The sequence below is a fragment of the Solea solea genome, chromosome 3 (assembly GCF_958295425.1).
Source record: "Solea solea chromosome 3, fSolSol10.1, whole genome shotgun sequence".
Classification (NCBI taxonomy): Eukaryota; Metazoa; Chordata; class Actinopteri; order Pleuronectiformes; family Soleidae; genus Solea; species Solea solea.
The window spans coordinates 4,000,421-4,015,493 of NC_081136.1; the positions used below are offsets into that span (position 1 = coordinate 4,000,421).

At 37.8% G+C, this 15,073-nt stretch overlaps 1 protein-coding gene across 13 annotated transcripts in view; it reads right to left on the minus strand.

Annotated features, from left to right (window-relative positions):
- Positions 1–15,073, minus strand: part of ppfia2 (PTPRF interacting protein alpha 2) — a 164,687-nt gene that overhangs the window by 2,329 nt on the left and 147,285 nt on the right. For 4 of the 13 annotated variants that reach the window (XM_058624462.1, XM_058624457.1, XM_058624456.1 and 1 more), the window contains 11 exons: positions 10,450–10,533; positions 10,220–10,301; positions 9,453–9,653; positions 6,291–6,353; positions 5,208–5,240; positions 4,948–5,123; positions 4,769–4,866; positions 4,499–4,674; positions 2,768–2,836; positions 1,055–1,211; positions 895–951 (listed from right to left, as the gene is read on the minus strand). In XM_058624462.1, coding sequence (XP_058480445.1) covers positions 895–951; positions 1,055–1,211; positions 2,768–2,836; positions 4,499–4,674; positions 4,769–4,866; positions 4,948–5,123; positions 5,208–5,240; positions 6,291–6,353; positions 9,453–9,653; positions 10,220–10,301; positions 10,450–10,533 — 1,196 coding nt within the window. The remainder of the gene's footprint in view (positions 1–894; positions 952–1,054; positions 1,212–2,767; positions 2,837–4,498; positions 4,675–4,768; positions 4,867–4,947; positions 5,124–5,207; positions 5,241–6,290; positions 6,354–9,452; positions 9,654–10,219; positions 10,302–10,449; positions 10,534–15,073) is intronic. The other 9 variants (XM_058624465.1, XM_058624467.1, XM_058624463.1 and 6 more) reach the window with 4 other exon arrangements.

Genomic DNA, 15,073 nt, shown 5'->3' on the forward strand with positions numbered 1-15,073 from the left:
ACAGCTTCTTAAATGTGAATATTTTCTGCTTTCTTTGCTCCGTACAAACAAAGAAATCATTCAAAACAGGTTTGAGGACAAAAGAAGACATTTAAGAACGTCACAGCATCAACATTTTCTGACGTTTTATGGATAAAAACACCAAGAAAACAAAGGTTATTTGGTGTCAAATGCCTTTCTTTTCAAGTTCTTATGATTTCTTTGTTCATACGGCGCAAAGAAACCTGAAAATATTCAAATTTGATAAAAAATCAGAGATCATGTAAAAAATAATGAATTGGTTATCAAAATAGTTAATTGTTTATTTAGTGATTCATTATTAATCAATGAACCGTTCAATAGAGTTCTAATTGAACCCATTTGATCGTCTTGACTGCTTGAATCTGTGCTTTTCCTTCCAACCGTTGTGGTCAAAACTACTAAAAAGCATAAATAAATGACGTAAAGATCAAAAAGTGGTAATAAACTAATATTAACCTTCAACAAAGCCCAATTTCAGCCAGTTTCCTCTTAACAGCGGAGGGGGAAAATAAAGAAGGAGACATACACCGTTAGTTTAAGCTCTGGAAGCATCCAAGACGTTTTCCTATGTAAACTTTACATAGCGCCGCTCAGCCGCCAGCAAGCATGGCTCTGCTCCATAACTTGACTTGTCTTGCTGTGACTAGACACAACAAACTTTGTTTTATCCTCGGAGTTGGATAGTGGAGACGTTTATAGATTAGTAAATAGAAGGGGAGAGAGAGAGAGATAGAGAGAGGGTGAAAGACCACAGAGAAAAAAAAGCCAAGACACAGCGGGACAGTGGTTGGAGGGAGAGAGAGTTTATGTAAGAATATTGATAGTAAGTGCAGTGCAAAACAGGCCCAGAACCGTCACTGGAGCATATCTGACCTTGATACCAATCCATATACATGTCGTCAGGACAGCCGTCCATGGCCTCATAGAGGACTGCAGAGCAGCCGTCACAGAGTCGGAGAGAACAAGAGACATTGTCACAAAAAAAAAAAAAAAAAAACGGGCGTGGATTATAGGTGTAGATGCAGGGACTCACCCTCAGGGGGCAGCCTCCGGGAGTGACCAGAAGTTGTGGTGAGACGGAAGCCGGCAGGGAGCGTCTCCGCCGAGCCGGGCATCATACTGATACCGTGGACGTCTCGGGGCGGGAACTGTCTCCTCCATGACGGGCCGCGGAAGTCTTTGTCGTCACACTGATGGACAAGAAGATAGCCCTCGTTCACCATTATGTTTTTAAACCATCCTTTGCCAACTCTGACCTACATTCACTGACTGCTGATCTGCTACCACTACCAATGATCGCCTAATATGCTGCGCTCGCACTCATCAGAACATAGTCAAACGTCAAGAGAACTTGATAGTTGGGTGTCAAACGCGTCAAGAAATAATCCTGAGTGTCCAAAAAAGTCATGAGAGCATAGTCAAACGTCAAGAAAACATCAAAATATGGTAGGGCATCCAAAAATGTAGAGAAATATCAATAAAGAAGGGCGTCCAAAAACCTCATAGTATAATACAGTATTCTAAAATGTCAAGAAAACATCAAAATATGGTAGGGCATCCAAAAATGTAAAGAAATATCAATAAAGAAGGGCGTCCAAAAACCTCATCGTATAATATAGTGTTCTAAAACATCAAAATATGGTAGGGCATCCAAAAATGTAGAGAAATATCAATAAAGAAGGGCGTCCAAAAACCTCATAGTATAATACAGTATTCTAAAATGTCAAGAAAACATCAAAATATGGTAGGGCATCCAAAAATGTAAAGAAATATCAATAAAGAAGGGCGTCCAAAAACCTCATAGTATAATACAGTATTCTAAAATGTCAAGAAAACATCAAAATTAGGTGTCAAAGACATCAAAATATGGTAGGGCATCCAAAAATGTAAAGAAATTTCAGTAAAGAAAGGAGTCCAAAAACCTAATAATAAATAAAAAGTTGGTCTATAATGTCCAGAAAACATCATAGTTGGGTGTCAAAAATGTCAACAAATCATAAGAGTCCAAAAAAAGTCACGTGAACATAGTCAAACATCAAGAAAACATCAGGGCATCCAAAAATGTAAAGAACTATCAATAAAGAAGGGCGTCCAAAAACCTCATAGTATAATAGGGTGTTCTAAAACATCCAGAAAACATCACATTTAGGTGTAAAACTGTCAAGAAATCATCATACGTGTCCAAAAAAGCCATGAAAACATAGTCAAACATCAAGAAAACTTGATAGTTGGGTGTCAAACGCGTCCAGAAATCATCACGAGTGTCCAAAAAGTAGGGCATCCAAAAATGTAAAGAAATATCAGGAAAGAAAGGAGTCCAAAAACATTATATTATAATAAGTTGGTCTAAAGTGTCCAGAAAACATGATAGTGACGTGTCAAAACGTCAAGAAATCATCATAAGTGTCAAAAAAAAGCCATGAAACCATAGTCATACGTCAAGAAAACTTGATAGTGAAGTGTCAAAAACATCATTGTAGGTGTCCAAAAAATGTCATGAAAAACAAAATATGGTTGGGCAGTGTTTTAAATATAACAGTATAGCAAAGCATCCACAATGTCATAATCATTCAAATATTCTCAAAAAATGGATAAAAATCAATGCGACATTCAAATTTCCATTACCATGATGGTCGACCTCTTGAATATGAATAAAATATGATTTTTTTGTGAAATGACTGACACATTCTCAGTTTGCAGTGACACTTTCACCTCACACTGGTGTGAGCTGACGGTTTCTGCTCACCTCATCCAGCCTCCTGTCGGTGCCCAGAGCCAAAAGATTATTGTATTCTCGCTCCAGAATCTGACGTGCCTGAGGAGAGAGAGAGAAAAAAACACACACACACGTTCAGCACAGTTTTCACAACAGCAGCTATTTTTAGCCGCACAGTAACAGCGGCAGCTGACACACTACGTTACTTGCACTGCATATCCATTTTATCCCGGTACAGACGAGCAGTGGAAATTCACACGGCAGCCTGCCACAGTGATATTTGGCAAATCGGTGGGTTCTTATTTAGACTCCAGCATCTTCTGACGCCTGATACCAACGTACTTCTATTTTTGGACTGAAGGTGGCAACTGATGAGATTTTAGGTCCATATTTAGCACCTTTTAGATTTGGCTGTAAATGCCAAAAACAAACATACAAACAATTGTTGTTCTACAACAAGGCTTTACAATTTTTATGACAATCTTATATAGTGATATTTAGACCAGAATAATGTTTGAAAAACTTAATTTGGGTCCTTTTTTCACATTAATCTCCTGTTAGAGTTGCTAAGGAAAGCAGTGTTATCATTAGCATCTACAATAGGTTTAGAAAATGACTAAGCATCAACACATGTTAATGTTAATTACTACCAAAGCTAATATAAGCATCAACAACAACCAACACAAGTTAATATTAGTATAACTACTAGCTAATATTAGCTTTAGCAAAAAATAAAAGAGTTAATATAGTATTACTACTAGAGCTAATATTAGTGTTAGCAAAAATAACAGAGTTAATATAGTATTACTACCAGAGCTAATATTAGCTTTAGCAAAAATAAAAGAGTTAATATAGTATTACTACTAGAGCTAATATTAGTGTTAGCAATAATAACAGAGTTAATATAGTATTACTACCAGAGCTAATTTTAGTGTGAACAAAAACTAACATGAGGTTAAATATGAGTATTACAACCAGAGCTAATATTAGCTTAAACAAAAACTAAAACACAGTTAATATTAGTATTACTACCAGAGCTAAAATTAGCGTTAACAAAACACCAACACAAGCACAAACAGTTACAGTTAGCATTAACAAAGAGCTTATTCTAGCACTCACATAACTAATGTAAACATCAACACAGAGCTAATTTTAACATTAACAGATGATGCATTAATTTACATTCTAAGTTAGTACTAATACCGAGTTAAGGTTAGCATTAACAGAGTTAACATTAGCATTTAATGAACAATACAAATGGAAGCACTAACGTAATGTTAGTATTAACGCAGAACTGATGTTCACATCACAAATTAACATTAATTTAGAGCCTAAGTTAGTACTAGAGTTCAGAGTTAATGGTAGCATTAACACAGGGCTAATTCTAGCACTAAACAGAGTTAATGTTAGCATTTACAACAAGCTAATAACGTTAACTATGTAATTGTTGCGCTAACTTGACGAGAGCTTATGATACATCTCTAAACAGACATCTATATTTTCGAAGAACCAGGATTATTAGTGTGGCTAACAGTTCCGTATGCTAAGAAGCGATTTCAATAGAATTAAAAAAACAACAACAGATTTAAGGAGTTGAATCCAGTTCAAATCTTGGGTTAAATTACTGCTTTCAAGAGGGGAATCTGAATGTGTATATAAGAAATACCTTCATAAAAAACTATAGGTTGATACTGATATACAGACGATAAATTGGAGCAACCTTATTACATAATACTCTGATAGCGGAGTGTGTTGTTGTACCTGAGTGTTTTGATTGGGGATCTGGAGGAGCAGCGCCAGGCTGCTGTAGTCAAAGTTGTCGTCCAGAGCGACCAGAGCTCCGTGCACGCCGCTCTCCAGGAGGATGTTGGCATAGTCCCTCAGGCCGATGCTCTGCACCCAGCGAATGACCCGCTCATTGCTCCACACCAGCACGTCTGCGCACACACAAAGATAAAATGACTCTTTAATCTTACACACTGTAAGGTAGTACATTAAAATAGTTTTTTTATAATTGTGATTATAACTTGCCTCTCATCTCATGTTGGCTTTGCTCCCTGCGTCTCTCAAGCTCCTTCCGGTCATAGTTGAGCTTCTTCAGACCCATGATTCCATACTGTAAACTTGTTCTAGTGTCAGGAAATTTGTTAAACATTTGTTAAACTTGTTCCATTCACTTGAAATATTGTATTCCAATTGTAGTCCAGTACCTGTGGAAGCTGTCCACCATTTTGAGGTGCACTCTCAGATCCTTCTTGGTGAGGTGGTCCAGCATGCGGGCGTCCACCAGGCACTCCATGAAGTAGCTGCGGTACTGAGGTAGTCCTAGACTGGGCAGCCACTCGTTTCCTATCCACTCGTGGTTCATGTCGCCGTAAGCTAGCGTCTAAGGGAGAAAGACACGGGTCGGAACAATCCCAACTGATGTTTGTTCATTTTCAGGTAAGCTTTAAAATGTGTTTTTCCAAACCTGTGCCCAGCTGCCCTCTTCAGAGTCCGACTTCTGTTGGAAACAAAGGAGAGAATCAAAATAATCCCACCATTGCAAAAACATTACAGATAAACTAAACTGTATATGAGTGCATGCTGAATTTAGGATTAAAAAAAATGAGCAGCACTAAATTCAAGGTCCAGTGTGCAAGAGTTGGAGAGAATTAGTGATATCTAATGGTGACACTACAGAATGCACTCCTCCCTTTCCCAAGCAATTCAGGGAACTATGGTGGCCTTACATACCAGAAAGGTTTCCTCTTTCTTTATTATGTGGGTGAACCTGTTTTTACTATTGTTTGTATTTACAATTCCTATTATTAGTATTCTTAGTATAACCTTATTTAACCAGGAATAAAACCTCCATTGAGTTTAAAAACCTTGTTTGGTTATGGACTCAAGTTTACGGCGTGCACGAACAAAATAACTTAAAATATATATTAAAAAAATCTTAAAATATACAGTGTGCGATATACAATCACATTGTAGTACTATAAACATGTCATAACTGATTCAGAACTGTCTTCCATCGCTAACTCTTGTCCTTTTTCTCTGTCCCCCCATTTTTGCCTTTCACCCCAACCTGTCTAGGCAGATGGCCGCACATCTTTGAGTCCGGTTCTGTCCGAGATTTTCTTCCTGTTAAAAGGGAGTTGTTGTTTTTTTCTCTCCACTGTTGCCTATAGTGCTTGCTCATTGTGTGGATTGTTATGAAGGCTTTTTGCTTTACTATGTATGTTACTCTTCTACATTTAGCAATTTATCTACTGATGGGATTTCACATGTTATGTTAAATATTCTCTTGCAAACCTTTTTACTGAACCAGTATCAGCAGTGGAACATGCTGAGAGGTAGTTTAAATCAATAAAAAAAAAAAAGCTCCTCTAATTAAATCCTCGTATAAAATCAGCGGTGACACAGTCCATGGGTCGGAGAAGGGGTTAAATGACGCACGACTCGTCCATCGCTCACCACTTCATTCCACTGTCGTTTTTATGCACACTCACTCATGACTGATGGGAGAACATGAAGAGAGGTTAAGGGCAGAAGGGGGCAGACTGACCGTTTTGGAAGGGGCTGCCATGGTCTCCATCTCCTCATGGGTCACCCACACGTTGCCTGACGGCTACGAGGGGGCGGAGCCCAAGAGACAGAGCAGCAGCAGCAGCAGCAGGAGGAGCAGCAGTAGCAGTAACAGGGTGGTAGTAGAGGTCCGGCAGGAAGGGCAAGCAGTGTTAAAGAAGAAGAGCAGCACCACTGTAAGCCAATAGTGTTACAGCATCACAGTCAGATGTTGAAGTGGCCCCCGAAACCCGCCAAAGGGAGGGAGGGGGCGGGGTCAAAGGGCACAGACACAGTACATAACACACACACACACACACAGTACAGCACCAAAACATCCCAACTTTGGCGCAAAAACTAAGACGGTCACCATGCATGAGACAAGGACACAGAACAAGTTTGTGTTATGAACATGAACAGACACAAACAACACGTTACCTGCGTGTTCTAACAGTGAAACATACACTTCATACACAGTCTAATTGTGCCAACTAGGGCTGCATAATAATAATCGATTAATCTGTTGATTATTTTCTCAATAAATTGAGAACTTGTATGGTCTGTGAAATTTTGGTCAGTGTTTACCAAAATCATTCTGTTTTATTGATTTCTTTGTGATATAAAGAAGATTTTTTTTTTTTTTTTAATTTAATTAATTAATTTTAATTAATCGAATAGTCGTTGCAGCCCTAGTTCTAAACATGCTTTCATTTACATTAATGACAGCAAAATGTAACATATACTGTAAAGGCAAATTTTACTAAAGCTAGCGTACAAAACTAGTTAATAGGGGTGCGAATCGCCAGAGATATTATACAATTATACAATATTATACTCACAACAGCTCTAGTGAGAGTGAGTATTTGGCGCCACCTAGTGGACTGAAACATCGACTGATTTTTTTTTTATAAAAAGTAAAATTTTTATTTGCAACGTCAGTTAAAAATGTGTATGCTACAAAAATCGATACTTGGTGTCTAAAAAAAACAAAAAAACCCTGATATATCACCTCGCAAAACATTGCGATATTTTACTGTATTGATCCCCCCTGCCCCCGCAAACGCTAGTAGTTAAAGCTATATAGATGAGTAGATAACTCTGAGTAACTACAGAACACAAAGCAGTTTCTTCTATAGGGCAGCATGATGGTGAAGTTCACCGATTATTATTTAGGAGATTTGTGTAAAATTACCGTTAAAACTTAAAATTTTCACTCAAATTGTTTGATTCTCTCACAAATCTCATCCTCGCTGATGTTGTTGCGTCGTCGTGTCGGGTGGTGGTCGACTTTCTCACTGCTTGTTTAAGGAGGTTTTTTTTTTTACAGTGCAGGTGTGGAAATGATTGATTCTTTCCCCCTCGATCTCCTGCTCAACATCACGTCCAGCTGTGTTTACAAGCTCAGTTAACCCTCCATTAAAGCGCATGAGCCTGTTTTTTGTTTTAAGTCGGAGCTCGACACAGTCAGTGGGGGTTGGTGATCGGGGGTTGCATGCTCTGAAATGAAAATTTAATGAGGTGTGGAAGTGGTAGAAGACAGGTTGATGTTAAGGAGGGACATGGGGACGTTGAAAGCAGAGTACTCTTGACGTGAGGAGAAGACAAAAGAAATAACTTTTGAGCTATGGCCGCGCGACAGTAACGTATACATTTAATACGACAACACAAAGCTCCTGGTTCCGGCACGTGATGTATGGCTCTGCATTGTTTGTGTACCTGCAGTACAGTCACGATCATTACAGGAAGCAGCACAGTCCTTGGAAACTATGTGCAATTACTATGACAACAGGGAGCCATGAAGACGACGGGTGGAGAACAACTGGACGGCTAAATTAAAGCACACACACACACACACTATGCTGCTGCTGATGTACAATGCAGGCGGTCGACGGAGGTAAATAAAAATATATCGCTGACTAACGATGAGGTGTTTTTTTGTCTCGTCAAACACCTACGCAGATGTCGGGCCGTGTGTAAAAGATTAAGCAGAGAGGATTTGTCAGACCGGCTCTGAAGGCAGAAATTAAGTATTATTTGATTAAATGTTTTGTGTCTTATCTTAACATAAAGACAGAAAACGGGGAGAATTGCCCCCCTGGCTCCGTCGGGACGTCGTCCGCCTGCCGTGATGTTTGACATAAAACTAGCAAACTGTCATTTGACAACTTTGACATGATTTAATCCAAGGTTTTCTCCTTTTTTCACAGCACTTTACATTTGATCTACTTTAAGCTAGTATCTGTAGCTGTTGCAATTGCGGTATTTTTATTTGGACGGTCAAAAAGATAGGCCCGGAAGTTAGCAAGTTAGTGAGTCGGCAGAAAACATGCAGTGTTTTGGAGGCGGAGCTTTCACAAGAGGAATGACAAAAGGGGGCGGGATGGCGATTTTCCCACACTCGCTGATTGTAGCTTTAATCGAACATTCCTTAACCCTTAGTGCTCACGCGGCACAGATCACATATTTCACAAATTCTAGTAACAAGTTTTATGTGATTTAATCCAAGGTTTTTCTCCTTTTTTATCGTTTTTAAATGTTAATAAGATGCCTTTTTAGGCCTAAAGCTTGGGCCTTCAGTTAATTTCTCTAACACCTTAACTTAACTCTTATTGTATCACGAATGAAGTTATCAGAAGAAAATAATAAAAGCTATGCGTAGCGGTAGTTAAATTTGGGCGATTAAAAAGATGGTCGGAAATCACCAGAAAACGTGCAGCTACAATTCGCACTTGCACGACAGACAATGACCTCCAGCGCTTTGGAGGCGGAGCTTTCATGAGAGGGACGGCAAAAGGGGGCAGGATGTAGGTTTTTCCACACTCGCTGATTGTAGCTTCAATTGAACAATCCTTGGACATGTTTCTTTGTCGTTTTGAGCTCCTTTTTTTTGCTCAGGTGTGTTTATATAGTTGGTGAAAATAAAAATAAAAATCTTTTTCATCAGGTTGTGCTGAAAAAAAGGATATAAGACTCTCTTGCACGGAATTATAGCCTCTGCATATATGTTTTAACATAAGAGAGAATTTAGCTGCTTTTTTCCATTTTTCAGTGTTCTAAGAGTTTTAAGTCTTTAATACACTTTAGAACATTGTCAATAATCCAAATCTAAAGAAAAGAAAAAATCCTCCCTGCATGTCTTCCCACAATTCCCCGAGGGACTTACGGTTCTGGACGTGGGCGGGGCCGAGGGGCTGGTGAGGGAGACCATTTCCTGGATGGCCAGGCGCAGTTTGAGCCGGTGCAGCGGGTTGCTGATGCCGATCTCCCTCTGGATCTCCGTGTCGGAGAGCGCCGACATGATGGCGCCGCTCTTCACGTTGGCGCGGCACGCCGCCACGTACCACGCCGGCATCCCCAACCACAGCTTTAAACACACACACACAGATAGAGAGAGAGAGAGGATGGAAGGTCAAATTCATTTCTAATTTCAACACCACACAAATATAAATGTTTTTAATCACTATACTTAAAACATATAATTCTTAATATTTACATTACAATGTCAATTTAATAATATTAAACACAAAATATAAGCGTATTTGGTTAAGTGAGAAATGGGTGGTGGCTGTACACTCTCCTCTAAACAGTAGGGGGCAGTAATGTTCCTCCATTAATCATGTCTCTACTCATCATGTCTCATCAACATTCATGAAGTCATAGCTTAATAAATTACTCATAATATATATTATATATAACCTAAAAATACATTAAGTTATTTTTGTTATCAATATTGAAGACTGATTCAATTTAGTTATGATCTTTATGCTATTTAATCAAAATGGGTAAATCTGGGAAAACTTTAGGACAGATAAGAACAAGTGAAAAGTGCATGAGAATTAAAATGTCTTAATACACTGTATGTCATCTAAACAAATGTACAATAAACCAAGCATTCTGTAGAAATGTGTGAGCGTCTCAGTGACCGCTTACCTCCAGCCAGGCTACGACTGTCGGACCGTCCCATTGGGCGAAAGGTAAGCCTTTTCTCCTGGCCTCCTCCAACAGCTCGTGTCTGGGGGCGGGGGGACGGAAGCGTCAACACATGCACTCTTACGTCATATTAATAATAATAAAACACATTTATGATATTAGAAAGTGCAGGTTTGTCCTCAACATCCAAGGTGTACAGGAAGTGGATGAGATGGGACCTCCCACTTTACCTCCTACTCCTACAAATGGAGGCATGAACCTCCACGTCCTCCTTTGTCTCCAAACATCCATGACGTGTGAGCTTCGGGTTCGGACTGGAGCCACAAACCAAGGAAATAATGAGAAGAAACCAAGGAAATAAGATGCATATTGTTCAGTTTCAGGTTATTGCTGGTTTCACCTCGGACGAGGTGTTATGGGGTCACCTGAGAGGCAGAGGCAGATCTGCATTGTTCAACTTAAAGACTCTCTGGACCATAATCAGCCTCAGAGGTTAAATACCTGGTTCTTCTTCTTAGTCAGAAGTGAAGATGCCTCTTGGATAAGTGGTGAGTCCAGTCGCCCACAGCTAAACTACTGAAGAAGATTATGACCTGGCTGACTGAGAACCTTCACCACCAAGTTATAGTTCCTAATATTAATACTGAATCAGCAAATCCAGATAAAGAAAATTACATGATGTTCAAAAGACACATGGCAAACATCAGGCAATTCTGAATGTTTGAAGACAAAGAAGGAAGTGGAGGTGCAGTCGGAGGTCCTATCACATCCACTTCCTCTATACCTGGATGTTGAGGATAAACCTGCACTTTCTAACACATTTACTCACTCTGATGACAATAAGAAACCACACTCTCACATCCTCACTCTCGCATTTTCATCTCACAATGTCCCCACGTGTGTGTGTGTGTGTGTTTGTGGACCTGAAACATGGCTAAACTTTTTAACATTTGTTCCCCACCGTGCAGAAAGTGCACTCGAGTTGCTGTCGATTCGGTGAACTTTTACTCTCGTGTTTTATTGTCATTCTTGAGGAAAAAAAAGATTATTCCATTTCCCCCTAAGTGAACGCTTTACTGACCCCTCCTACACAGACGGACGGAATCATCTAATCTTCATGGTGTTGAATATTCAAAAGGGGGTTGCCATGGCAACCATTGGAAATTTTGGAGAATTTAAACCATTCCCCACAAAAAAGGAAGTGCCCTGGTACTTTGATGTCTTGCTAAACTATGACTTTTTTGACACATTAAGGACGACATAGTATAGAATGAATTTTTTTGTCAAATTTTGGATGACATACTAACCTTTGACTTTTTTTGTCATATTTTGGACGACATACTAAAGTATGACTTTTTTCTCACATTTTGGATGACATACTGAAGTATGACTTTTTTGTCACATTTTGGACGACATACTAAAGTATGACTTTTTTCTCACATTTTGGAAGACATACTTAAGTATAACTTTTTTGTCAAAATTCGGTCGACATACTCAAGTATGACATTTTTTTCACATTTTGGACGACATACTAACCTATGACTTTTTTGTCACATTTTGGACGACATACTAAAGCATGACTTTTTTGTCAAAATTCGGACAACATCCTAAAGTATGACATTTTTGTTAAATTTGGGACGACATAATAAAGTAAGACTTTTTTTCTCACATTTTGGACGACATACTGACCTATGACTTTTTTGTCACATTTTGCACGACATAGTAACCTATGACTTTTTTGTCAAATTTTGGACGACATACTTACCTATGACTCTTTTGTCACATTTTGGAAAACATACTAAAGTATGACTTTTTTGTTACATTTTGGACGCCATACTAACCGTTGACTTTTTTTGTCACATTTTGGACGACATACTAACCTTTGACTTTTTTTGTCACACTTTGGACAACATACTAAAGCATGACTTTTTTTGTCACATTTTGGACGTCATACTAACCTATGACTTTTTTTGTCACATTTTGGACGACATACTAAAGTATGAAATTTTTTTCACATTTTGGACGACATACTAACCTATGACTTTTTTCTCACATTTTAGACGACATACTAAAGTATGACTTTTTTCTCACAATTTGGACGACATACTAAAGTATGACATTTTTGTCAAATTTGGGACGACAAAATTGAGTAAGACTTTTTTTCTCGCATTTTGGACGACATACTAAAGTATGACTTTTTTCTCGCATTTTAGATGACATACTAACCTATGACTTTTTTGTCACATTTTGGACGACATACTAACCTTTGACTTTTTTTGTCACATTTTGGACGACATACTAACCTTTGACTTTTTTTGTCACACTTTGGACAACATACTAAAGCATGACTTTTTTGTCACATTTTGGACGACATACTGACCTATGACTTTTTTGTCACATTTTGCACGACATAGTAACCTATGACTTTTTTGTCACATTTTGGACGACATACTAAAGTATGACTTTTTTGTCAAAATAAAGACGACATACTAACCTATGACTTGTTTGTCACATTTTGGACGACATACTAAAGTATGACTTTTTTCTCACATTTTGGACGACATACTAACCTATGACTTTTTTCTCACATTTTGGATGACATACTAACCTATGACTTTTTTCTCACATTTTGGACGACATACTAACCTATGACTTTTTTCTCACATTTTGGACGACATACTAAAGTATGACTTTTTTGTCAAAATTTGGACGACATACTAACCTATGACTTTTTTGTCACATTTTGGACGACATACTAACCTATGACTTTTTTCTCACATTTTGGACTACATACTAACCTATGACTTTTTTGTCACATTTTGGACGACATACTAAAGTATGACCTTTTTTTCACATTTTGTACGACATACTAAAGTTTGACTTTTTTCTCGCATTTTGGACGACTATGACTTTTTTGTCACATTTTGGACGACATACTATAGTATGACTTTTTTTTCAAAATTTGGACGACATACTAACCTATGATTTCTTTCTCGCATTTTGGACAACATACGTATGACATTTTTTTCAGATTTTGGACGACATACTAAAGTATGACTTTTTTTCACATTTTGGACGCATACTAAAGTATGACATTTTTGTCACATTTTGGACGACATACTAAAGTGTGACCTTTTTTTCACATTTTGGATGACATACTAACCTATGACTTTTTTCTCACATTTTGGACGACATACTAAAGTATGACTTTTTTGTCAAAATTCGGACGACATACTAACCTATGACTTTTTTGTCACATTTTGGACGACATACTAACCTATGACTTTTTTGTCACATTTTGGACTACATACTAACCTATGACTTTTTTGTCACATTTTGGACTACATACTAACCTATGACTATTTTGTCACATTTAGGACGACATACTAAAGTATGACTTTTTTCAAAATTTGGATGACATACTGGACTAACCTATGATTTTTTCCTCGCATTTTGGACGACATACTAACCTGTGACTTTTTTGTCACATTTTGGACTACATACTAACCTATGACTTTTTTGTCACATTTTGGACTACATACTAACCTATGACTTTTTTTCACATTTTGGACAACATGCTAACCTATGACTATTTTGTCACATTTTGGACGACATACTAAAGTATGACTTTTTTCAAAATTTGGATGACATACTGGACTAACCTATGATTTTTTCCTCGCATTTTGGACGACATACTAACCTATGACTTTTTTGTCACATTTTGGACGACATACTAACCTATGACTTTTTTTTTTTTAAATCAAGATTCAATGTAAACTGTCAAATGCTCAAAGAAAAAGCAACACACCATCAGACCAGTTAGCTCAGTGAGTAGGGATGCTGCTTTAAAGTTTTGAGTTCAAAGGTTCAAGTCCAGTCCAGCACATTCTGGAAGCCCTACTATACTATGACTTTTTTGTCACATTTTGGACGACATACTAAAGTATGACTTCTTTCTCGCATTTTGGACGACATACTAAAGTATGACTTTTTTGTCAAAATTTGGACGACATACTAACCTATGACTTTTTTTTCACATTTTGGACGACATACTAAAGTATGACTTTTTTGTCAAAATTCGGACGACATACTAAAGTATGACTTTTTTGTTAAAATAAGGACGACATACTAACCTATGACTTTTTTCTCACATTTTGGACGAGATACTAACCTATGACTTTTTTCTCACATTTTGGACGACATACTAAAGTATGACTTTTTTGTCAAAATTCGGACGACATACTAACCTATGACTTTTTTGTCACATTTTGGACGACATACTAAAGTATGACTTTTTTGTCAAAATTTGGACGACATACTAACCTATGACTTTTTTCTCACATTTTGGAGGACATACTAACCTATGACTTTTTTCTCTCATTTTGGACGACATACTAACCTATGACTTTTTTCTCACATTTTGGACGACATACTAAAGTATGACTTTTTTTTCAAAATTTGGACGACATACTAACCCTCAGACTTCTTTCTCGCATTTTGGACGATATACGTATGACATTTTTTTCACATTTTGGACGACATACTAAAGTATGACTTTTTTTCACATTTTGGACGGCATACTAAAGTATGACCTTTTTTTCACATTTTGGATGACATACTAACCTATGACTTTTTTGTCACATTTTGGACGACATACTTAAGTATGACTTTTTTGTCAAAATTCGGACGACATACTAACCTATGACTTTTTTGTCACATTTTGGACGACATACTAACCTATGACTTTTTTGTCACATTTTGGACGACATACTAACCTATGACTTTTTTGTCACATTTTGGACGACATACTAAAGTATGACTTTTTTTTCACATTTTGGACGACATACTAAAGTT